Source organism: Nuphar pumila, chromosome 13 (genome assembly GCF_984573655.1).
Source record: "Nuphar pumila chromosome 13, dmNupPumi1.hap1.1, whole genome shotgun sequence".
Taxonomy (NCBI): domain Eukaryota; kingdom Viridiplantae; phylum Streptophyta; class Magnoliopsida; order Nymphaeales; family Nymphaeaceae; genus Nuphar; species Nuphar pumila.
In genome coordinates, this window is record NC_143261.1 from 97903208 (window position 1) to 97929953 (window position 26746).

Consider the following 26746-nt stretch of genomic DNA (forward strand, 5'->3'; position numbering starts at 1 on the left):
TGACTTTACCAGCCATTGCATCAAATTTACTTACAAAACTTGCCAGTGCAGCGGATTGGGAAAAAGAAACTGTTAAGAAAAACACAGAAAAGGCCTGGGGTTACACTTGCATGTTTCTCTGCAGTCCAGTATTTCTTGGCACGGTCTTATGGTTAATGTCTGTTTGATCAGAAGAAAAAGAAATGTTGTTTTCCGGTGTTTTCAGTTAATTTCCAGAATGTTTGTGTGATCATCAATGAAGTGGTAGTGGCATACAAACAAGAGGTTGCAGATCAAAACAGCAAATGTTTCAAGGTTCATGTTGCTTGCAAGTTTTGTTAGTTGGTGCAGTTGAGATTATGATGTTGTGTAAGTTTCTACACAAAATTAATTGAGTAAATTATCCCTGCAACTATTCAAGTGAAAATTGCATGCCCGTACCTGAATTTTGTGAGTGAAGTTTGGCAACCATCTGCTTCTGCTGCTTAGCCAAAATGGGGGGAGAATTAAATGCCAGTCTCAGAGACCAACAGTTTCCAGTTGCGCAAGGCTACACACGACTCCTAACACCAATATCCTTTTTTGTTTTTAATGGATGATACACGAGAATAATGATATTATTACAACAATTTTCACACTTTGGGGATACCATGACCTCAAGATACACGACTGGCGATCTGCCTCTGTTATTTATGTGCCCAACAACTGCTTACAACATTCAATTCTTTGTGCCTCTGTACCCATTTGTTATTTCTGCTGAAAGGGGTTAGCTGAATATGCCAATTGTGAGTGGCTAAGCTCTGAAACAAGAGCCACCATTGTCAAGCTTATTGTTCTCCAGGAAGCATGCCCTGAAAGTTATTCACTTTCTAATACTAAGGATATCTTCTGGCACAATTCAACTGAGGCAACTCTGACCGGTATCTCTCCAGTTAGATGTGCGACACATCTTTTTTCAGCAAGCAGCTCTGCTTCACTCTGTTGCAGCAGCTTGACGTTGATACAGCTTACGGTGATATGAATTATCGAGTCATGTGATTGGTATACTTTGAATAAAAGAGAAAAAAACTAACCTTATTTATCCGTTGTCGGAGGTAATCATCGATAATTACATCTTTGACCAGCTCATAATCACCATCACTCTGACATTACAAAGGGTGGTTTTGAGATTATTTTTATACAAAAAATACCATGATAGTAATCAACAATTTTTTTTCGAAAGGCAAGCTGGGGTTAGGCAGACCCTACTATACCATTGGGTTTTGAACTGGTAACGTCCCAACACAAGGTGATGTGCACTAGCTGCTCCTACCAGACAAGCGGAGCCCTTGTTGGTGTTTATTCATAGACAGCTACAGACAAGGTGACAGAGCCCCCCCCCGTTGGTGTTTTTCTTGCCCCAAGGGGTGTTGGCGTAGTGGGGTGGGGAGTTGGCTGCTAGACGGGCAGTCAAGGTTCGATTCTCATGGGCATCACCCCTCTGTGCAAGCCAACGCATAACATACGCCCCAGAGGCAGGGGTCCTAGCCTTGGAGTTTTATGCTGCTAGTACGATGACCATAAGTATGGAAGGCTGAGCCAGCACGACCAGGTCTTCGTGCTGGGTGTGGTTTTTTTGGGCTATAAATCAAAAAAAAAATCAACAAATTTGGATACAGATGGGTCTCGGAATGCAAACTATTGACCTTTGATCTGCAAGGCATACTGAAAAGAACATTTGAGATATAGGTTACCATTGGTATAAACCTGTAGCAGTAGACAAGAACATTTGAGATATAACTGATATTGCAATTCTCTGAGTACGCACTGGCCATTAGAACCTAACAGCAATTTGTACTAGAGGATCTATGATAATTACATTTACTGCAAAAGGCAAAATATTATTCGCAGTCACCAACTATGAATTTCATTGGTTAAGCTTTTGTTAGTGTCAACAATTAGTACTTGGCCGACAAGTGAAATGGTCAACCATGAATAAGTATAGGAAAACAAGTTAACAATTGCAGATACTTGGATAAAACTGATGCATCTAACATCATGCGCACATGGATCAGAACAATCAGATTAGTTTCTATGTGAAAGTTGCTCTATTTTCCACCAACCCATGCATGTTTTTCCTTTGAATATCTCAACAATAGAAAAAAACTGTGATATTTTGGTAGGAAGTCTTCTTGTTTGCCACAAATATCCTTTGCATGGTGGATATAAACCAACACTTGTGACATTAGTAACCAACTGTTTGGACCAGCTGCAGGAAGGGATGAACAACGAGCCCGAGCTAGCTCGGGCTCGACCTGTTCGGCTCGAGCACATTTGAAAAAATAAATGAGCTGAAATTGAGCACAAGTCCAGGTCCGGTGTGGATAAACTAGCCAAGCTTGAACACAAGTTGCTGAGCTCGATTAAGCTCGAAAAGCTTGATAAGGCTAGCATAAAATTATATATATAAAGTATTTTCAAGATAAAACCAGAAAGTTGTTTCTTTAATGGGTAGCGCGTTAGTCTCTTCCTCAAGAGGTGCTGAGTTTGAATTAAACTTCCTATGTTTTTTCTCTGTACAAAAATCTAGCGGGATTTTAGTATATGTAAATTTTCTATGTCACAAATAAACACAACACAGTTTAGTGTAATGGTTGGGTGTTTATGCACGGCCTGGAGAGTTTGGACATCGAATCTTACTTTTGCATGACCCTTTACCGGTAAAGCCTTTTTGGAACAATGGTCAAGCTCGAGCTCGGAACCAATCTTGAACACAGGCATTTTGAAGCGAGCTAAGTTCGAACAGCCCAGGCTCGGCTCGAACCCTGCTTGTGGGCATGCCTAGCTGCAGGATAATCAAAATGGCCAGTGGAAATGGATGCACATAAAATTTCCAAGCAGGATCATACTTGGTGGTACATGTGTGTGCGCGCCTCATGCCATATACTACTCATCATATTCCTATTGCCTGATTCAGGTAACACAGAATCCAACTACTGGAAGAATGAAACATAAAATATGTAACACTTTACTTTTCCTAATGGTAGATCATGCATAATGGATATAATTGGTAGATAAAAACAGCTTTGCTGAAGGGTGGGTGTTTTATTTCAAGAAGTTATTGATGAAGAAAAGACCTGTTTCCCACAAGACACTACAGATATTTTTGTTTATGAAACATACCGCTGAAGAAAACCAGTCGCCTTCAGGTGTAGGGATAACGAGAGACCTTATGGCATCAACAATAGATACAGCAGTTGAAGCAGCTGAGGATCTCCCCCATTTCCTGATAAGTTCACCTCCTCTCTGACAATTACAATTTACTGCTAAGAAATCACGTATTTATTTATTTTTATAGGTAAGCTGCCAAATAACCACCGTGGGATTTGAAGGCAAGACCCTTTGGTTATGATAGTGTGGCCTAACCATCCACATTTGATTCCAAGAAGAAATCACATTATGGGCCAGTTGGCCAGAAACAAGGCTAGGAAAAGATGGGTCACTCCACCTTATTTGAAAAAGCTTCTCATACTCAAATACAGATTTTGTGATGATTCTCAGAAATGCTTATTTAAATACCTTCTGAACCTTTTGTGTGAATTCCTGCTCTAACCATTTGGTATCAGTGATAACTTCCTTCACAGGCCAAGGATTCTAGCATTTAAAAAATCTGGAACCTGTTATTTTTATGAACTCATTAGTCTTTGTCATATACTATGAACGGATTGTAGCATCCAAGACAAGAAATAAGAGGTGAAAGCAAGATAAATAATCAGGGGTATGCTTTCAAATATCAACACCCAACTGCCTCAATAGTCTATAGTAACTATAGCAACTGAATTCAGCTACCTGAGTTGTTGAATGGTTTCCCCAAATGGTCATGTTTGAAACTTTATCATAAAATACACCAGCTTTCAGGGCAAGCTGCAAAATAACTCAAGTGTGATTCACAATGCAATGGATGAGCTTCAGAAGCTAGATAGTTATCATTGAAAGCCAATATGAAAAAAGTTTGTAATCAGGAAGCATACTTGGCATTTGGCTCTGTTCTCATCCAACCTTGTCAAAGCATGAAAGTTCTTTGCAGGGATATTTGGAGCATTCTTCAAACAAACGAGAGCACTAGCACCAGAAATTTACGAGTACTACTATTTTCCCAGGCTAATTTAACATATTTACCAAATACAATCTTATCTTACTTTGTATTGCATGGGTTGCCAACAACTATCACCTTGACATTGAGAGATGCAACTGCATTGAGGTCTCTGCCCTGCAAGATGCTTATAACATGAATATTTAAGTATGCAAAAAAATAGGGTCTTAAAAGCATGACAAAATTTATGAAAAATTTAGAATGAGAACCTGTTCAGCAAAAAATCTTTCCGTTTATGTCTAGCAAGCCTGCATGCTCCATTCCTGTTCCCCGCGGCTTTGCCCCAATTAGAAGTGCCTATTCAGCATCCCTGAATACCTCATAAGGATCTATACCTATGCTAACCTCCCTCAACACAGGATACAAGGAATCCTCCAACTCTATCGCAACCCCTAGATGATTAGAAAAACTTTTAATTAAAACAAAAGGGAGATTTATGCAACTAATAAAACCAGTCCTGGCCAATTTATGGCTGCAGGTAGGGGTGGCAAAATCTGACACGATCAGCCAACCCGACCCGCTTCTTAGCCGGGTTCGGGTTTGGCTTAAACCTGTTCATGTCGTAAACGGGTCGACCTGCCTAACCCGTTTATTAAATGGGTCGGGTTCGTGTTAGGGGTATGCCAACCCGCCAACCCGGCTGACCCGTTTAATAAATGGGTTAGGCGGGCGGGTCAACCTGTTTACCCGAAGCCGACCCGACCCTCCCGCCAACCCGTTTACCCGTTTACTCGAACCCGACCCGCCAACCCACCGGCCAACCCCTTTACCAGAACCCGGCCTGCCAACTAACCCGCCAACCCATTTACCCGACCCGACCTGTTTATTAAACGGGTTAACCGTGTCGGGTTACCCATTTAATAAACGGGTCGGGTTCGTGTTGAGATATGCTGACCCGCCAACCTGACCCGATTGCCACCCCAAGCTGCAGGTCCCCATAACGTAATAAGAGAATTCACACACATACACACGCACATGTGTACATACAAATACATGCACATTATAAATAATTAAATCAACAATTTAAAAATATAAAGTCTGAAACTCTCAAGAATATGAGATCTTTAAAAATTAGAAAATTAACAAAAAAACATTGTGTGATAATAAAAGTGTTCTAGCATTGGCTTTCAACACTGGGTTCCATGACAAGCCTAAACATTTTAAAATAGACTAAAACCTTGTCGGAGAAACGTTTAAATCTGAAAAAATAGAAGCGAAGCATATTGGCTTACAGTTCTAGATATCAAATATAACTACAAAATTTTTACGGAGGGCGAGATATCATTTTCTCAAGGACAAGTTATGCACTTTCAAATATGATGTACAACTTCAGGGAGCATATTGAGGATTGTTACTGAAGACATTTCTATCATTCAAGCTATATAACATATTAATTATTGGCAGACATTTTTAATTATTTTGTTACTGTATTCATTAATTGGAACCGATTAAAACTGCATTAAATGTCCCTGACAAAAAGAACTTTTTCTAGGGATAAGCAGCATGCACCTCGTCATGAAGTGCATGCCTTTCTATCTGGCAATGGCTTGGGTTCAAGAATTGCAGAAATCTCAACCCAATCTGCCCCATGTACATTAGATTTATATTGACTAATCTATTTCTTAACTAAACATACCTTCAAGAGCCTTAAATGACCTTTCAGATCTCAATGAAATTGGTTGATCTTTGCCAAAAACCTGCCTGACCAGATGGAAGCTGAAGAAGAACAAGGTAGTTACAATGTACATCTAAAGCACAAGTTACAATGTGACTAAAAACTATATCAAAGTTTGAAGCAGAAGAAAATCATGTTTACTGATTTGAATACATTAGAAAAGAAAATGAAATGAAATATGATGACATATGAAAGTAAAAGAGGGATGGTAAGTCATTTTTTCAATAGCATCCTATCTTCATCCTTTTAATCAGCTAAATTACATTCATAGAAGCTATTGCCTTCAAATGAAAATCATCCTAGAATTAGATAATGCATCATGTTCAAAGACAGATGGTGGGTCTCGAAGGCATTGTAGGAGAAACTGATGAGTGAAGCCCATAGATCTAGATATTTCGTTCATCCTGGTTTCACCAAGATGTTCAAAGATTTTCAGAGGACTTATTGATGGAATGGGATAAAATGAGACATTACTAAGTTCGTGTCCCGATGTCTCACTTGTCAGCAGGTGAAGATCGAGCATCAAAGACCTGACAGACTTCTGCAGTTGCTTGAGATCCTAGAGTGGAAGTGAGACGATATATTCATGGATTTCATCATAGGGTTACCGAGGACTCAATCACAACACAATGCTATCTGGGTAATAATAGATCATTTGATGAAGAGTGCCTACTTTCTTCCCATCAATCAGAGCTTGGAGAGTTTCACAAATCTCTATGTGGATGAGATCGTTAGACTTCACGGTGTGCCACGTTCGATAGTATCAGATCGAGATTCTCGTTTCATGTCTCGATTTTGATGCCAACTTTAGAAGGCTTTAGGCACTACGTTGAAGTTCAGTACAACTTTTCATCCACAGACGAGCGGACAGACGAAGCGTACGATCTAGTCGCTTGAGGACATGTTAAGAGTGTATGCTTTGGATTTGGCAGATGATTAGGACAAGCATGTGAAGTTTACAGAGTTTTCGTACAATAATAGCTTTCATGCCAGTATTGGTATGGCTCCGTACGAAGCCCTGTATGGCCGACCATGTAGATCCCCCGTATGTTGGAATGAGGTTGGAGTGAGAGCAGTGGAGTCTCCAGATGTCATCCAGCATTATGCAGACCAGGTGCATTTGATCCGACAACGGTTGGTCGCAGCGTAGAGCAGACAGAAGAGCTATGCCAATCAATAGTGTAGAAAGCTCAGTTTTGAGGTAGGTGATCATGTGTTTGTTTGGATCTCACCTACGAAGAGTGTTTTCCAGTTTGGGAAGAAGGGGGAGTTGAGTCCTCGGTATGTGGGACCCTTTGAGATCCTTGAGCGGGTTGGGGACACCACGTACCGTGTGGTACTTCTTCAGTTTTCGCAGATCCACAATGTGTTTCATATCTCGATGTTGAAGAACTATGTACCTAACCCTTCATATGTGATTCACTATGAGGCGATCGAGGTACAACTTGACTTGACGACAGAGGAGAGTCCAGTAGAGATTGTGGATCGTCAAGAGAAGATGCTGTGGAGTAGAATGATTCCGTTGGTAAAGGTGCGCTGGCAGCATCATGGACTGGATGAGTGCACTTGAGAGTCTGAGTCAGATATGCGTCAACATTACCCATACTTATTCGATACGTTCTAATTTCGTGGATAAAATTCTTTTAAGAGGGTAGAAATGCAATATCTCATTTTTTTCATACTTAGTTAAATTTGAGATTTTGGAAAATTTGGCTAAGTATAGAAGAAAAATCAATAAATTCTCGAATTTAGGCCGATGCTTTTGAGTCTGGGCTTGGTCCAGGTCTCATTGTTAAGGTCTTAACAGGCCACTTAAAATGTGAGAAAATTTTTTATTTGTAACTTTTAAATTCAAGTGAAATTTAAGTTATTTTCAGGCAAATTTTAAAAGAAAAATTCGAGTTATATATCGTTGGATGCGTCTCAAAATTTTGAGCATAACGATATTCTACTTTTCTGAATTCGGGCTACGGTTGGCTCAAAAATCATATTTTTTCAAAAAGAGTAGTTTGTCGGTTCAGATCCTGATTTGGATCAGACTGGATCCAATAGATTTAATCCAAATTAATATAGATCTAGACTCTATCCAAGACCCATATTAATCTAGATTTGATCCAGCCCAAGACCCATTTGGATTTTTGAAAACGGATTTGGATCTAGATCCAAATTCATGCCTAACAATTTTCCAACTTTAAATTCATTAGATAACTTTAAATTGAAGTTAATTAATGTCAAAAAGTCTCCCAAGTTAATTTGGCAACTTTTGGAAGCTTTTGGATAATTATTAATTATTTAATTTTAATTAATTCCAAAATTTAATTTTTATGTTTGTTTAGGACTTCTTAATAGAGTCCTTATATTTTCCTAAGAAGACTTAAGAAAGTTTGAGAAAAGACTTTTAAAAATTGAAAACTTTGAAAAAAGTAACTTAAAAGAGTTCTATTTTTTTTGAAAATTAGGGTGTAAGACTTCTTAAAAGAGGAAACTCTCAATCTTCAGCCCATCTAGAAAGGGCTCGAGAGGGGGGGGGGGGGGGGGGGAAGACCCAAGTATTTGAGTAAGACCACCCACTTCACAATTAAATATAGAACATGCTATGTTTTGAGAGCTCCCACTAGGATTGTTAAGCACCATGACTTGAGACTTTCTCTCATTTATTCGTAGGCCCGAGATTTATGAAAAATATTTAAAGATGATTCATAAGTTCCACATGTTAGACTATGATGCCTCATAGAAAATTAATAGGCCACCCGAAAAAAAGAGGTGCAAGATTGAGACTGAATCTGACACCATGCAACCTTTGAATATGGCGACCCTCTCCACATTGGCAATCATAGCCGACAACACTTTCATGGAAATAATCAAGATAAGAGGGGAGATAAGATCACCTTGCCTCAATCTCCTTCTAGGTTTAAAGATCTCACCTATTTCACTATTAATAGACATCTCAATCGAGGTAGCAGTTATCAACCCTTCAATCTGTTACTACCATTTGTCCCCAAAACCCATGCATTGCAAACAACTCACCAAGAACCTCCAATCGAGAGTCAAAGGCTTTTTCAAGATCAATCTTTAAGATAAATGATTGCATACCTTGAAGATTGATAAAGTGAATGGTCTTGTGAGCAATGACACATGCATTATAAAGTCTTCTTATCGAAATAAATACACATTGCGATTTCGATATGAGCCACCCAAAAAATACTCTTCATTCTTAAGGCAAACACTTTTGAAATAAGCTTGAATAGGGTGCCCACCAAATAGATTGGTAAAACCAACTTAAGTCCTCAGGTTGTGGTTTCGTAGGGGTGAGAACCACCAAAGATTTACCTATGGACATAAGAATTTTTTCATTCATACAAAAGTCCATCATCATTTGAAGCAACTCCCCTTGAAGGGTGTCCCATATATGTTTGTAGAATTCGACAGAAAAAACATCAAGACCTGGTGTCTTACCATTCAAAAGAGACCACATAGCTTTTTTCACTTCTTTTAAGGAGAAGACACGAGAATTTCGCTCTCTCTGATTCATTTAAAGAATTGAAAGTTAAGAGGGACAAATCATATTTTGCAACCACCACCTTCAAAAATTGATCTTTGAAGTATTGGGTAATACACGAAAGCATATGAGATCCATCAATCCTCACCCCATTAATGACTAGAGAGGTAACATCATTCACTCTCTTTCTTGAAGAGGCATATTGATGAAAACAGTGTGAGTTCATTTCTTCCGACTTAAGCCAACGAGCTTTAGCTCGTTGCTTCCATTGGATACAATCACAGATTCTTCACTTACTAATAAGATTTATGAGATGTCTTTCCATTTTCAAATTAGTTGCCTCTTCCACTTCAATAGTTGACTCTTCAAGGGATTGCAAGTGCTGCAATCTAACTTTCCACACTTCTAGATAATTAAATTTTGCAAGACATTTGGATTTATTCCATTGCACGAGATTATTCCTCATGAATCCCAATTTTGCAAGAATTCTCTGAGCGGTCCAACCACTAAGTAAAGGGGCTGAATTCCACCATTCTCATAGTAGCTGATCAACAAAGCCGGGTTTCTGAAACCACTACATTTTCATCTTAAAACCATGGCTTTTGCAAAAGAGACCCTCCCCCCAAGACATCAAAATCATTGAGTGATCTGATATCCCAATCAGATTTGTCGAAGCACGCAAGTCATGAAGCTGATGTATCATAGTAGAGGATACCAAAAAACGGTCCCGCTTCCTCATCACCGGTGTTGCTCGCGTATTGGACCATGTGAATTTTGAACCATCCATGTGAAGATCCTATAGGTACGCGAAACTGAGGTTATTGGACCATGTGATTGATCAATGTGTGATATTCCATTAGTAATGAGGATTCAGAATATCACACATTGATCAATCAAACAGAGATTCAGCAACTAAAAGAAAGATTGATTCTTTGGGATCCTTCCTCTCTTCAAACGGAACGAACAGAGATAGAATCAGATCGATTCCCGAAATACCCTTCTGGATATTCCTCAATGTCCCGGCTATTCACGGAACGTGAAAAGCAGATGAATAATCATCTGTTTCCGGAAAAAATCAAAGAATTTATTGGGAATCCTACAAGAAATCCATAAAATCGGCAAATCAGCGCATGTTCCTTGTGAATAATTGTGTACAATTCGAATCACCCAACCTAAGGATGAAGTTGAAATCACCACCAATGCACCAATTGCTCGTCATTTCTGGGTCAAGCTCTTCTTTTATTTTCCTCAATTCAGCCCAAAACTCTTTTTTGGGGGCACTAGTGCTGGGCTCCTAAACTGAGGTTAGAAGGAAGCTAAGTCGAGTACCCCTAGTAAAAAAAAAACCTAATTTGAGTACTCCAACGTCCACTACTAAGCCGTCCAAATTGTCCCTCCAAGCAACTAGGATAGCCCCAGAGGTTTCAATAGCAGGCTGCACCACATACGAATACCGCTGCCATAAATCCTACATAAAAGCCCTTTCAATTTTTTGACAACTTCGTCTCTTGAATGGAGATGATATCCAACTTTTTGTGCTTGATAACACTGGAAACCAACAATTGCTTTGCTCGACCCCCAAGCCCCATCATAATCCTCATCAGTAACAACTTAAAATTAGCCCTTCCAAGCGTGGCCGCATCAGATCCGCGGGTAAGCGGCAAGCACAAGTCTATCCCGAACACGCCTTTTTGCTGCTCGAAAATCTGAAATCACCGAAGACCATGCAGTAGCTGCCAAATTAAGTTTAATAGCGCATACAATCTTGCTGAGGGTGTGCTCATCATCGGAATCACTATAAGCGCTGTCATCATCGGAATCACTGTAAGCGCTGTCGCTGGCCAATAAAGCATTATAGTTGCATACTTGTCGGCGTCACCTGACAGAAATGAGGAAGAATCCAACGATGGTTCAAGAGCATTGCTTACGGGGCCTGAACTGATGAGGTTGTTGTCGACACCACCAAATCCGATAGAACCAGTGCATCAGCCTACACTGACGTAGAGTTCCAACCAGGGTGTGTGAGGCCCGGGTGAGCCCGAGCATCACTTAGTTCAGTTTGCTGCGCCGGTTCAGACTGTTGGGACAAAGATTGAACCAGTTTCCATCCATTTCCTCATAATATTCAGAAGCCAAAACAAGTAATGTATCCTGGTCCAGGTCTAAGTAAATCACTCCAAGGTTGACCCAAAGATCTGATATGAGAATAGTTTTGGATCCGGAACCCAGTGTGACATCTTTTGTAGTTTTCGGATAGGGTCCAGGGCCAGAAAACGGTATAACCGTTTGTGACTTTTGAAAGAAAAAAAAAAATTGTACATGATTTGTAAAGGGAGGCCCCCACACACTTCCCAAAAAAGGAACAAAAATAGGAAAGCTTGGGCCGTTGAAGGTGAACAGACGGTTCCAAGCTTTCCCTTTTGAATCTCCTATTTACAAGGAGATGCTAGAATTCCCATTAGCCCCCCCAAAAAGGAGAAAATATTATGTTGGCTGGGGTTACTAACCTTGTAGAATGCAATCTGACCCAGCCCATGATTACTCCTTGAAAAATGCGCTATAGGTGAGGAGGCTACCACGACAGTCATTGACGCACCAGGGAGCTTCCGACTGCTGTGCATGCTTCGACCATCATTAGACTGCGTTCTCAGCGTGGTGCTTTGGGTTCTTTATTCAAGTTGGATGTCGAAGAACGATCCCTTACCCACTGCTCATTGCAGGTGACAACGCATTTGGCCGAAGAAGATGACTTCGTTATGAAAGAAGGTGCTAGGACACACTGGGTCATTGGCAGGGATTGCAGAGGCTACCTTACCTTGCCAACATTGACAGAGGAGCAAGATGAGCAATATTTCGGAGGTTCTTTCTGCACGCTGATCTTTGGAGATACGTGAGAAGACGATGGACCATCGAAGGAATGACCGCCCCTGCATATATGGCAAAGCTTACGACGCTAGAGATTTCGGTATTTACAAGAGGGACACGTCCCAAGGTTGTTAAATGCGATGAGGCGAAGTGAGGCGTTGAGCCTGTTATGAAGCGAGGCGTAAGCCTTGAGGCGTTGAAGCGTAAGCCTTGAGGCGTTGAAGCGTAAACTTCATAATCAAAATAATAAAATATTAATAAAATAATGAAAATTTTAAATAAAAGCTACTAATAAATGGCAGTATAAAATAAATACTACTTTCTTATAATTAACTTGTATTATTCATTTTCTTATATGCATGCACATGTAAACCACAATTAAGTTAGACTCATAGTGCAAGATAAAACAAGTTATATCTACAATCATGAAATAATATTGAATACAATGAGGGCTCCGCTTGTATGGTAGAAGTTGTTAGTTCACGTCACCATGTGTTAATACGTTGAGAGATCAAAACCTAATGAAATGTCGTGTAATTCCAACATGTACTCACACGTATACTCATTTATCCAACAATTCATGGTAAAGATCAAGTGCCACCAAATGAAAGCTGAAGGAAGCTACTTCCATTAACACATCTAGTGGCCGATGGTTGGGCTTATGTTCAGTTTTTAAAGAGTTTGTTTGATCTAGTAAAATGGGTTTGGTGAGCCAAACACGAACAACAGATGTTGAACTCAATTCGGCTCTTACATGCTACTTGAATAATAAAGATTGTATATATCTTAAATATATTTTACATCCCAACAAGTTCAAATCCTATTGCATAAAGTTTTGAAACAATGCAATTTCTTTGGCAACTGAGCCAACTCTGAGTTTCCTCAATATGTCTAGAGTTCACTACCTGATTCACAAACTTGATACTCCCCCAAGTCCCCAACTGAATGACCTCGTAGACACTCGACCTCGCCAACCTCATCAATGTCTTCGCTGACTGGATGACCTCGCAGCGGTGGTCCGACCTTGAAGCGCATGCCTTAGAAGTGAAGTGTGCCTCGATGCGAGGCACGCGCTTCACCCATGTGAAGCGTGCGGTTCACGCCTGCAAACGCCTCATACAGAGCCTCAGTACCTTGAGCTTGCGCTTCGCCTCTGAGGCGCTTCAGGTACTGAGGCGTAAGCCTCTCACAACACTGACACGTCCAATCCTTGCTGGCCTTTCTCAGTTCAGTGACCTTACGTGCCTTCCTTTCCACGCTCTTCGTCATTCTTGACATGACCTCAGTCCAAATTTGTTCGTCCATGGCGCCTTGCTCTCTAGGTTGACTGTCACTCTTCACAGCCGTTTAAAGATGTGGGTGACATGAGTCACGATCAAAGACAACGTAGACAGTGCAAGGAGGATAAAGTGTTCAAGGTCGCACAACGGGGACACAACCAATCTGGCGTTTCGGGTCTGAGATGGGCAGTAATCTTCATGAGTCGCAGGGTGCAGTCACCCTGACTCCCTGAGTAGCAATACTGCACCCAGCGATGCATCGCTGTTGGTCCTGGACGAGACCTCTGCTTCTCAATATCAGTAGTACATCTCGCCATAGGAGCACCTGATTGCACACATCTGGTAAGAAACAGGAGCCAAGTTTTTTTTTAAATATTTTTGATTTGTGTGCATAATGTGATCGTTGCAAGAGGCAAAAAAAACCAGGTTAATATCTCTTGACTATCACCAATGGACTCCCTCTGATGAGGCCTCTATGTCTTACAGCCCTGCATGCTTGAATACCCACAACTTCACCTTCTTCGCCGCCAAACTTCTCCACCATATCAGCTTCGCCCCCTCGGATATTGCTATATCATTAACGGAGTTCGCAGGACTGACCTCCAACTTGACAGATTGTGGGTAATTTTTTTAGGTTACGTTCTCAACATCGCAAACTTGCCCAATCTCCTCCACTAATCGAACGGTAATCTTTCCCTGATCAAAGGATACCAGACGCCGAGTCCTTCGGAAACCAGGGATTGTTGGAGACCCCCCAGCAGAGCCCCTCCAATTCCGGCTTCATCTGTCATCCTCATCTCCACTATACAACCTCAACCCTTTTCTTCTTTCTCCTACTATTGTTTTCAACTATAAATTTAAGATTGATTATGGTTGGTGATGTACTTGGTGTGGTGTCATGTGGAGCATATACAAGGTTGCAGTCATCATTGCATATAAGTACTTAAGGCCTCTCATGCGAGAGGGTGGTGTATGTTCGCCCCCGATGATTCACTGAATCCCACGTTTGTGTTCGGAGCTTTGAATGAGCACCACGTATACAAGCACATAGGGCTCGTATTCCCGTGTATGTTGACATAACTTTGCATCAGACTCTGGTGTTGTTGCAAAGACTTAAGTACCCTTTCTTGCTATTCTTCTCATAAAGTGATGGTTTGAGAAAATGACAAAAATGCCCTTCATTCAAAAAAGAAAAAACAAACAGTTCAAAAAAAGGACAAACATGTCCTCCATCCAGAAAGTCGAGGATGATGTTGACTCTTCAAAGTCTTCTTCTTCTTTCTCTGTTCAAAAAAAGGACAAACATGTCCTCCATCCAAAAAGTCGAGGATGATGTTGACTCTTCAAAGTCTTCTTCTTCTTTCTCCGTAAAACACTGTAAAACCCTCTCTCTCTCTCTCTAGAGAAGAAATCAAGGGAGGCAAAGAGTTCTCCCTGGAGAAGGCCATGAACATCAACCCTCTCACTCTCTCTCCCTTCTCTCTCTACTTCTGTGCACATCCAAACGACGATCCTACATTGCTCCATCGCCATCTTCTTCTTCTTCCTTCTCCGTAAAACACTATAAAACCCTCTCTCTCTAGAGAAGAAATCAAGGGAGGCAAAAAGTTCTCCATGGAGAATGCCATGAACATCAACCCTCTCACTCTTTCTCCCTTCTCTCTCTACTTCTGTGCACATCCAACAGACGATCCTACATTGCTCCATCGCCATCTTCTTCTTCTTCCTTCTCCGTAAAACACTGTAAAACCCCCTCTCTCTCTAGAGAAGAAATCAAGGGAGGTAAAGAGTTCCCCCTGGAGAAGGCCATGAACATCAACCCTCTCACTCTCTCTCCCTTCTCTCTCTACTTCTGTGTCTGATTTAGAGTTTTTGCCCTTACAGGAGGGGGGTCCGGGGGCTCCCCCCCAACGCGGATCCAGGGGGGGCGCCCCTGGAGGGAATAACTATAAAGATTTTTTTTTAAAGAGCTATAATAATAGAGTCACTATGGCATGCATGACAAATAACACTCATATAATAGTTGATTGTTCCCTAAAAGATCTATTGTACAAAGGTACGTAGAGCAGATTTCTTTCAAGTAAAGATGTATGATAATGAGTATATATATGGTGAATCACTGGGCAACCTTATAGTAAAAAAAGTGTCTTTCAAGTAAATTTCAAGTATTATCCATAAACACATGTATGGTAACCTGAAGATAACTCTAAGAGAAATCATGAATGACATCACTCATGAGGAAGGTGTGGAGCTTACTTACAAATAGGCATAGCATGGATAGAAACACACTAAGGCTGCATTATATAGTCTATTCGAACAGTCCTTTAAGATGTTTCCTGCCTATTTGGATCATCTGATGAATGCTAATCAAGGAATGCTAGGGTATATTAAAACTGATTAAAAAGATCAATTTAAGTATATGTTCTAATCCTTTCGGCCAAGCATCAATGAGTTTTTGAAATGATATCTAGCTCTTATGATAGATAACACATTCCTAAAAGAAATATTCATGGGTATATTGTTGTCGGCCCATAGTATTGATCCTTATGGTGAGATATTTCTCATAGCATTTATAGTTGTTGATAAGGAGTCCAAAGATTCATGGACATGATTTTTAGAGGTATTAAAGCACAAATTCATACACTTCAATGAGTTTAAAAAGAGAGGAGTATTGACAATTATCTCAGATAGGTATACAGGTTAAAGTATGTTGTCAACCCCACATGTCTTATATGTCTTGTTAGACTTTGCAGACGAAGAACTTTTTGAAGACACTTGGTTTACCACTTAGTGCACTTTGGTGGAGTGCAGCTCGAGCAACCACAAAATAACAATGCAATTATTTTGTTGACAAAGTTAACAAATAAAGCACATATGTATACAATTATATTGCTACTGATGTGGATCCAAAACATTGGGCTAACTATCACTTTTCAACAAAAAGATATGATTGCTTAATATCTAATACAATGGAGAAATTCAATTGATAGATTCTCACCATACATGATAAGCTCCTAATTTCATTTATTGAAAAGCTTCATCTCATGCTGATAAAATTGTTTGAAAAAAGAAAGATTGCGGGGTGACATATGACAGATGTTGTGGTGCCAAAGGTAAAAGAAAAGATGAAGGAACTGAAGAAAAAAGCATAATAAATATGTGTGTAAGTACTGCATTGCCTCTAAAAATGGTACAAAGCCTACGACCGATGTCATGGATACGATGTTGATCTTTAGAGGTGCTTGTGCTCTTGTAAAGAGTGACAGGTTAACGGGATTCCTTTCGAACATACGATCACATACATTTTATATGAGGGCAACCTACCAGAGGATTACTGCGATAAGTTCTTTAAAGTTGAATTGTATCAAGTTACATGTAATCAATATTCATTCTTCTCAGTGGCAGATAATATTTCACATATCACTCCACCTACTCTTATAGTTGTCTATCCACCAAAAGTCATTTGCAAAGCAGGCCGACCTAAGGTTAATAGATAGAAAACAGAACACATGGATGTTGTACCATATAAGTGTAGTGTATGTGGTGAGGTTGGCCACAATAGGAGGCACCATGAAAATATATATATATATATATATATATATATATATATATATATATATATATATATATATATATATATATATATTTAATGAATTGCTTCTTTGTGTTTACATTCATTGTTGTTTAATGAATTACATCTTTGTGTATATATTCAATATTTTTTAATTAAATACTTTTTTGTGTGTATATCTAAGTAGTTCGAGATGTATAATTGTAAGAGTTCTCACAACAGAAGGGAATTCAAATAGCCCTGAGGTTCGAACAACATGAAAAAACCTGTCATACATCAGGTATAAGCAATATCCCAAATTATGTGTGTATATGTGATATTAATTTTATACAATTATTTTGTTTTTAAGAACAAGTTAATGAGAAAAGAAAAACTATAGAAGAGAACATTTGATAGCCAAAAGAGTATGAGTTTGAAAAAGAAACTCGCTTGACAAGTGATGTAAGTGTTTATATGTCACTTCTTTTGTTTATTTTTTGTTACATTTTCACGTAATTTTGTTTGTTCTTTTGTTACCGCACTAAATTTACAATGTAGCATCTAACAAGATTTATAGAATGACTCCAAATGACTCATAATGAGAGAATAAAGAAATCGACAACTTGCCAAAGACCCTTAAGTTATTCTCGTATTTCTCTGTGAGTCTCAAAGGGGTCTTTATACTATTTTACTATTGAATAATAAAAAACAATTGGCAAATCTTCTATGTTCAGTAAATGGTCGCAACTAAAGGGTAGTGAGGTGAGGCAACTAACTTCTTGGAGAGTAACAGCTTGTTGTATCATTTTGTTGATGCTGACAAGGTATATTTTTATACAACTTTACATATTTACAAATAAATTTTTACGTGCACAACGACGTTACACTAGATTTATGTTGTAGCTCTTAATTCTGGGCAACAAGTACTAAGTTCTTTGAGAAATAGACATAAAGAAACATGACTTCAGGATGTACAATTCTATGTTGAACACATATTTAGGAGATAAAAACCTCAAACAAATAATATAATAATATAACTTACTCAATAATGTATTCTCTTTTTTGTGTAAGTTTGTTATCTTCTTTTCGTGCATATGTATTGTGGGTTTATTTTTTTAGTGCAATTTGGGTTCGATTGTTACAAAGATTGGATGATGCAGAGGATAAAGAGCATTCTTCAATAAGAGAATGAGCAATTATTTTGCATTTGTTTGTTAACTCATTTTCTATATGTACATGTTTTTCATTTGGTATTTTCTTATTTTGCAGGTATGACTGTGATATATTTGTTATACAGTATATGCAATACTTAGGCAAAAATTGAAGATTAAACTTTACACATGTATGCGATTATATGTCAATTGTTCACTAGATTCAGATGTTCACTGTAATTAGTTGTTTGCTAATAAAGAGATATATTTAGCAAGATGTCAAATATAAAAAATTGTATGATCAAGTTCTACAAGCACATGAAGGAATGGTATTCTAAAGGTGTGAAAGACAATAAAAAAAGCCGAGACATCAGTTATAGAGGTGATGAAAGAGTTTGTCCAGCTAGCTAAGTTGTGGACAATTATGCACATTTGTAATTGGATGGATCAAGTTAAACATTGACTATAACTTTGTAATGATGCCCACATATTAAATATAACTTTATAATTATTAAACTTCAAGTTATATGATTTCTTGTAAACCAACTGTATTTAGTTCTATGTTAATCATATTTTCTTGTCTATACATGAAAAAATAATTTTGCAAAATTATTCGATTTTAGGCGATCAATAGAATTTTCGTAAATATATTTCATGAGATTTTGAAACATACATGTGAACAAGTATGATATATGCAAATGAGTTGAAAATAATTGCTAAAAGAGAAGTAGGTTGGGGACCACTGGTTGGGGAGAGAAGACAAAAAAAAAACTCTAAATTATGTGAAAATAAGCATGTTGGGGACCACAAAGGGTTTATATATGATTCAAGAAATTCATAAAAAATAAGAAATATCACATATTTATCATAATTTTACAAATATTTAAGTACGATATTTGTGATATCTTGATATTCACAAATAACTTCACGCAAGAGCGTGTAATATATGTGAAAAAGTAAGTTATTTACAAAATTAGTAGTAAGTGTTTTACACGTAAATTTATGCAATTTCATAAAGTACATGCAAAAAAGTAGGATATTTGCAAATATATTTATGCGAAAAACTGAAAACTCCAAAATCACAAATATTTTTATGCAAAATATTGATGTATGAAAGAGTAGAATAATTGCTATTTTAGTGGTTTTGGTTCACCAAAAATTCGCAAATAAATTTATGTGAGTTCATGAGTATAAATTCACATGAAAAAACCTTGCGATTTTGGATTTAAGTGAAAGTTGAAACTAGCCGACGAGCAGTATAATTTTATCACAATAAGGCCTAAATTCACAGTTGCGAAGGGTAAAAGGGTCTTAATGATATTAGATATTTGCAATTTAAGACATCAAAAGAAATTGTAAGGTTTTTAGGAAATCTTGTCAAATTACAATACAATCATTTAGGTTACTCTTGCACATAGTGGGTAACTTTGAAGTCATGTAATGGATGTAGTAGGACATGTGTCAAGTATAGAGTCATCGAGATGGCATGTGAAGAGTCTAGAGAGAGGTTATATGAGTCATGAGTTATGTGAGTTAAGGCATATAAGCAGCATCCATAGCTCCCATCTTTGTGTAACAATGACATCGGCACATTTTGGTGGGCTCCACTGTTTGCACAATGAATAGTAGTGATGAAGGCCATAGAAGGTTAAAGTTATTTCAACACAAAATAACTGTGTTTTGACATATCACCTGATCCGACCTCGTAAAACTGTGCATATACAATTCTCAATATCCAGAGGTATCTATTATTTGCAGCCAATAGAAAACATTGAAACCTTATTTTTCACAAATCTTGAGGCTACCGCCCACCCTTTAATATATAGTATAGGTATATATGTAGATTAAGATGGTGGGGAAGAGTTTGGCAAGTGGAACTAATAAAAATGGTTGTGAGGAGTGAAAAAGGATTGACTTCACAATTAAATACTAATAGAGGGTCTAAACCGAGACCGGATTAAGTATAACATTTGAAGTAAAATGTTAAAAACAAAAAGCAACAACTCGTGTGCTTCAAGGCTCACGGAGCCACATCTACTTTGAGTAAAATAAGTGTTACATCTTGTGTTGGCGTCATACATTAACATTGTAACCCACCGTTTTAGCTGATTCCCTCTCAGCTAAACCACAAGAATGAATGAGACACGGCAGAAAATGCTCAAAAGAATTGTTTGGAAAGAACTTGCATCCCCTCCACTGCCTGAAGTTACAAGCATGTGATCCCACTTTCTTCTAAAGTTAAATATGCTAATCTTGCTTTGAAAGTTAAAGCCAACCTAGTCAAACATAACACATGACTAGATTTTCCTAGTCAATTATACTCACAAGATTACAAGGAATGGCCGTTTTTTTTTTAATTCTAAAAGCATCATAAACTATAGAACTTTGTTTTCGCGTGCACGTCCATACATGCATAAATTGAAGGAAAAATTTCAAATGTTCACTTAAATTTGGTCCTATTTAATATATCCATCACAGTTTTTAGAATTTTCAAATATCTCCCAAACTTTTGACATCTTTAACCAAATAACCTCATTGTTAAGGAATGATGCTCTGATCTACCGATGGATCGAAGAAACAAACAAGAAAACAAAAGGAGAAAAAACAGCCATACACGAAAACAAATATTTTTACATGATTCGGCAAAAATAGCCTCCGATCAACAACCGCACAGTCTTCTTCTTTATTGATTGAGATACACAATACATAGGAGAATGCCTCTTTAAATAGGAGTCTAATAATTTCTATCATTGTTGCTGGATACAACAAACGGGTCTACGATAAAATTACATAACTACCTTTAAAAAAAAATCACCTCAGGACCTAACGCCCCGACCTCACCTTCCTGGCAGAGGGCCGCCCCCCTACAACTCCTGCCAACTTACCACAAAGTTGGTTCTGGGAAAATTATGAATTTATATTCAGGTAAAAAACAAGCTCCACACTCCAACCCTCATTTCTCTACCATCCTCAGTCATTTAATCTTGGATTAATGCTGATTATGAAGTCAAAACCACCATGCTACCATGTAGAAATGCATCTATAAAATTTCCTTATGCATAATATAAATATAAATATAAATTTTCTGCTTCTACAACACACCATATATATGTTCATTATTCCAAAATGTCACAGATTACTACATCAGGATGCCATTTATATTTGTCAATCAGTTTTTTGGTTTAAGGCGGGAAAGTCAAGACAAGGATGTGACTTAAAAAGTTTAAAGTTAGTTATGATTGTGGGTAAATTAATCACTTCAAAGTACATAAATTTAAAGTTAGTTATGATTGTGGGTAAATTAATCACTTCAAAGTACATAAATTTAATGGGAGTTTAATTCAAGGGGTTATTTCATTCACTACAATCAATCAGCACACGCACAAGCATGTGCATCTGCATGCATGCCTTCTCATTTTATGTGTTGATGAGTGGATAGCATGAAAAAAGATTACAGATGCTTCAGTGTAAAGCTTTAAAAATAAATGAACGTATTCTTAAAAAAAACATAAAATGGAGCCAACAATACAGTAGTTGGTAAAACTTTTCTATTCCCCTTTAAGAAATTTGAACCTCCCATCTGAGAGCAGATCTGAATTACCAATGGCCATTCAAGAAGACGATTCAAAGAGCAATCAGAAGGGATTATAAAATAAAAAAAGAGCAAGAAGAAGGCTATTTGGAATGAAAGTAAATAACCAAATAGATAGATAGGTGTATTTCAATTACAAATCTTCAGAGTACTAGTTCATTATCAGGCACCTTTATGACGGTTGCAAAACATAATGAAAATATCATCTGTTTTTCTAGTGTCTAGGAATAGATCACATTGGGGGGTACCACTATCCAACCCGATTCGCGATCGATGCAGGTTTTCACCTTGGAAGTTTTCTGAACAATATCATGCAGGCTAAAGGCCACAGGTTCCTCTTGCACACACAGAAGACTCTTTGGTGCAACATGAAGACAAGGCTCCACTCCAAATCCCATCACACAGCCTTTACCAGCTTCCATTTCTAAGAAATTAGCAATAGCACCACTCAACCCAGCTGCAATATAACCAAAGGTTGACTCCTGGCTGGTGATCAATACATGGCTCATGCTCAAAACCCACATATCTATCAATGCCTCCTCCTGATGCTTTCTATCATGCACTTCCCTTCCATCCAACCTTTGAAAACTCAGCCTGAACTCCTTCCCAGTCTCCTCCATCAACACCCGCATGGTGGAATTCGCCTCCTCCAAGTGACGCTTCGCCAGTGTTGCCATATAGACGCCGAAGTACTCTCCCTCGTGAACCCGCTTTCGGAACCTCTTTGGCAAGAATCCTCCCTTCTTCTTGATGCATTCAACTACGTTTGCATCGTATTCTGATGTATACTTCCCATTATGGAATTCTCTTACCTGGACTCCAATTCTCCTGCTAGCATGGACATCCAAGTTGGAGATAATTGCACCCCACATAGCATCACTTGGTGTTAGTAGAAACCTTGACAACAAATTAAATGGATTCCTTTCTGGGAACAACACATCAAGCAGAGGGGAGAGCACAGGATTGACATAGAACCCTGGCACAAAGTATTGGTTGCACTCCCTTATGGTTACAAAGGGTACATTCCTAAGTCTTGCATAGCCCATCGGGCATGCAATTGACTCATACTCACGCATAGGAGTTCTGTGGTCCAGAAGCAAATTCACCACTTTTGTTTCGCAAATGTTGTTAGTACTCTGCGTGCCCGATCCGCACCTAGCATCCCGAAATTGCAAGTACCATGGGCCTAGTCGTTGGTTGAGCTTGGTTGTAGCAGGAAGCTGGATGGTAGACCCTTTGAATGGCTCACAGAAGAGGTCACCCCATTCTGGGTGCTCAATTAGGAGAACTCTTGCAGACATGATTGCATAGAGGAAGGAGGAGATCAATGATAAGAGTCGATTGCCCAACCCATAGGGGCTTGGTCTCCATATCAAGTACTGGCAGGTGGGTCTCTTAGAAGAAGTATAGAAATCATTGAGGCTTGCAAAGTCTATGTCCTTGCAACGCATGTGCATGGCCACATACTTCTCTAGCACCCTGTTCAAAGTTGGAGATGGAGGCATGGGGTAGGGATAAAGGCCGTAGATGTTGTCCTCTCTGAACTTACATGACTTGTTAGTAGGTAGTGGCTGAGGAGGCGTGATGTTCTTGGGACTAATAGTGTGCCCTTGGCCGTCAAGGGAACCTTCTAGCTCACATAAAAGACGTTCAGTTGGGGTCAGAGATGTGCAATGAAGGATTTTCTCTTGGGAAAGGTTAGAGAGCGTGTGACTGTATTCGGTTGGAGGTGGGCTGCCACTTCCATGGGTCATGGTTGGGTTAAGAGAATACCCAAGGATCAATAATATGAAGGGAATCATCTTGATCACCATGAGATGTTGAGAATTAAGCTAGGGAGATCACAAGTTTCTAATGGTGGCCGTGGAAGAGAGAGAGAGAGATGGCAATGGTTTACATTATAACGATGAAGAAAACTAAGAGTAGAAGAAAGATTGGCTTTGTTATCATAAAATAGTAATTCTTGACTTTATAACCTAGTAAAACTTACCAGAGTTTGAATACGTAGTGAGTAGTGCTGCGCCGACCCCTTGGGGATGTGTCTGAACCATAGGCGGAGCTGGGGGGTGGGGGGCAGAACTGGGCCAGTCCTGCCTCCCGGCCCAGTTAATTTTTTTTTTAAAGCCCAGTCCTAGCCCAGCCCTGATTCCATATGAAATAGATTTTTATCCATTTTTGGAGTCCAGTCCTAGTCCAGCCCAGCCCTGACTGCAGCAAATAGTTTGATTTGTCCATATGAAATAGATTTTTATTAATAATTGTAGCCATTTTTTATTTTATCTCAAAAAGAAAAATTTTGGGGGCACTGCCCCCGAACCCCAGACTATCACACCATTTTTTTTTTTTTTGCTACCCCTTGTTTGCCCCCCCCCCCCCCTCACATGAATCCTAGCTATGCCCCCTAGTCTGAACATGCATCACCTGGATACCGATTGAGGATATTTCGAGAAAGTGAGAGAAGGTTACTGGAACACACTTTCGAAAGGAATAGCCGACATGTACACCATTCTCCCCCGTTTCTGTTTCATTTTGGAAGGCCGACTGCCAACATATTTAAAAAAAATGGCAGCCATGGCTGCCGACATCGTTGCAGAGAGAGAGAGATGGCCAACAACCAGAGGTTGTCGTGGTGAAGAGGGAGGTTAGGAAGGGGCTGTTACCCTTTCGCCTTAAATCCCAACCCAGAAGTTGGCAGAACTGACTCGGTATTGGGGTAAACCAGACCGAGTCGGATTTGTCAGGTCCTGGGTCTCGGTTGATCGAATCGGTCTAGACTAAACTGGATCGACTCGGTCTGTGTATGAACCCAGACCAGGTTGGGTTTGACCAACACCAACTTTGTCTAGTTCAGTCCAGATCGAGTCTGGTCAATAGTTTCAAACCCGACTCGATCGACCGAACCAGACAGAGTCGGGTCTGACAAGGTCTCAGTTCCCTGTTTGGTTTGAATTGGACCAGACTGGATCTGGGTCCAATTCGATCCAGTTGACCTGGACCGATCCAAGTTGAACTGGATATAGAAAAAAATTGGGTCTGGATTGAGTATGGGGCTGGATGGAAGAGTACTAGATCTAGATCAGAACTGGATCTGGATCAAGTCTGAGACTATTCAGATCAGTTTTGGATCTAACTTATAGTTGGATCTAGATCCAATCCATAGTTAGATGGATACGTTCTGGATTCAGAACAGAACTAGGTCTGGATCTAGTCTGACAGTTCTGAATCCATATCAAAACCAGATCTAGATCATGTTTATAATTTAGTATGGATTTAGTTAGAACTAAACTGGATCCAGTTCAATCTGTTCATGATTAGGACTTAATTGAACTGGTCTAGTTTGTCTTTGACTGAAACAAAACTGAACCCTCTTGGAATAGTTGGGTCCAATCCAGTTATACCAAACTGGATATTGATTCATATATGTTAATAAGTGGATCTATTATGATTTGTTTGAGAAATCAATTGAGTTTGAAATCAAACCAAGTTGAGTTGAGACTAGGTTCAGTAAACCTAGTACTCTAAACTTAGATCAAACTTATTTTAACCTAGGATGAGTCAGGTCAAATCAAAAAGTTAAAATAACCAAATTACCCTTATGTGTACCCAATATCGAATTAAGTAAAATATGCATAACTTTGCACTCTAAACTCAAAATTGAGTGAGGTTTGGTGTGTTGGACTCGTATGGTAGAGATAAATCTTTTTGTTCTATGATTTTGACCAAACCAGAGATATAAAAATTGAGGTCTGGCAGATCACCTCGAGAGGAGCATTTTGGTAATTTTGTTAAAATATAAATAATTTATGTGTATTACTATGAACATGCTTGTGTGATTATCAATTTTCATTGTTAGAGCCACTTGAGACTCGATTGTGACTAGAGTGCAACATTTGCATTCGAGGCAAGGGATATTATAAGTAATCTTAGTTGTAATTAAATCATATTGTGTTGTATGTTATTATTGTTGTTGTATATTAACATGTTTAGAAATATAGCTTTTGAGTGTTAACATGATATGCATAGAATGACTATGCATGAGTTAATTACAATGAGATAACTATATGCACACGCTAGTCGTGATATATCATGCATATTAGAAAGAGATATTGTCTTATGACAACATATCTATGTTATAATCTTCGAATAACATGCATTTTGATGAGATTGTTATTAACCTTGAGTCTCTTAAATTTGGTCATATTGTTTGAATTGGATTGAGATTAATATACTTAACCCCTTAAATCTAAAAAATGAGGACCTATGAAAGGAGCTATCTGGTTCGTGGCTAGAGTACAACCACCATGGATGGACATGTCATTACATGCTTAGTATGATACAAAGTATGAACCCTAATGTCATTTTGAGATTGAGAATGAGATCCATTGTGATTATTTCATGATGTCACTCATGGGAGAACAAGTGAAATAGGAGCTTGAGTATAAGGTTCAAGGTAATGAACCTAAGATACTACTTAGGGTTTTATATTCACACAATATTTGAAACTCTAGGCAACCATGAATGGTTGAAAGCCATTATAACTTGGATATAGTATGAACTATGCCAAGTTTGAGCCTTACCTCATGGCTAGCTACCAGTGGGTCTCCCTTGTTTCACTGCAATGTCTGGTAATCTGAGGATCACTAGGTGCGTATGGTCTATAGTCTGGCCAACAATGTAGAATTTGGGTATTCTACACGAGTTGCTATGCCTATAGACGAATATGACCAGTATAACTGACCTAATATTATAATTTATGAAGAGTAAATGTTAGATTGAGAGAGTTAAGGGGCAAAAATTAAAATATACAAACCTTGTGTGGTGTATCGAAAATGAAACTCAGATTAAGGGCTTAGAGCTCACTGCAGTTGTAAGTTAAAGTCAAAGTCATTTATTGGTTGTAAATATTTTTTACTGAGTTGTAGACTCACCTTGTGGATAATTACAACTATTGGTTATAGGCACACTAGCGCATGCAGGACATGATTAGCTATTTCGATTGTGCAACAAAGTATACCGTTAATTC

At 38.8% G+C, this 26746-nt stretch overlaps 1 protein-coding gene and 1 pseudogene across 1 annotated transcript; both read right to left on the reverse strand.

The window, feature by feature from the left end:
• Positions 1–837: 837 nt before the first annotated feature.
• On the reverse strand, positions 838–14227 carry LOC149819371 (malate dehydrogenase [NADP], chloroplastic-like; annotated as a pseudogene).
• Positions 14228–21944: 7717 nt separating this feature from the next.
• LOC149819372 (putative fucosyltransferase 9) lies at positions 21945–23477 on the reverse strand. Its single transcript, XM_089986393.1, has one exon. The coding sequence runs from the start codon at positions 23475–23477 to the stop codon at positions 21945–21947; it is 1533 nt and encodes a 510-aa protein (XP_089842519.1).
• Between the last annotated feature and the right edge of the window lie 3269 nt (positions 23478–26746).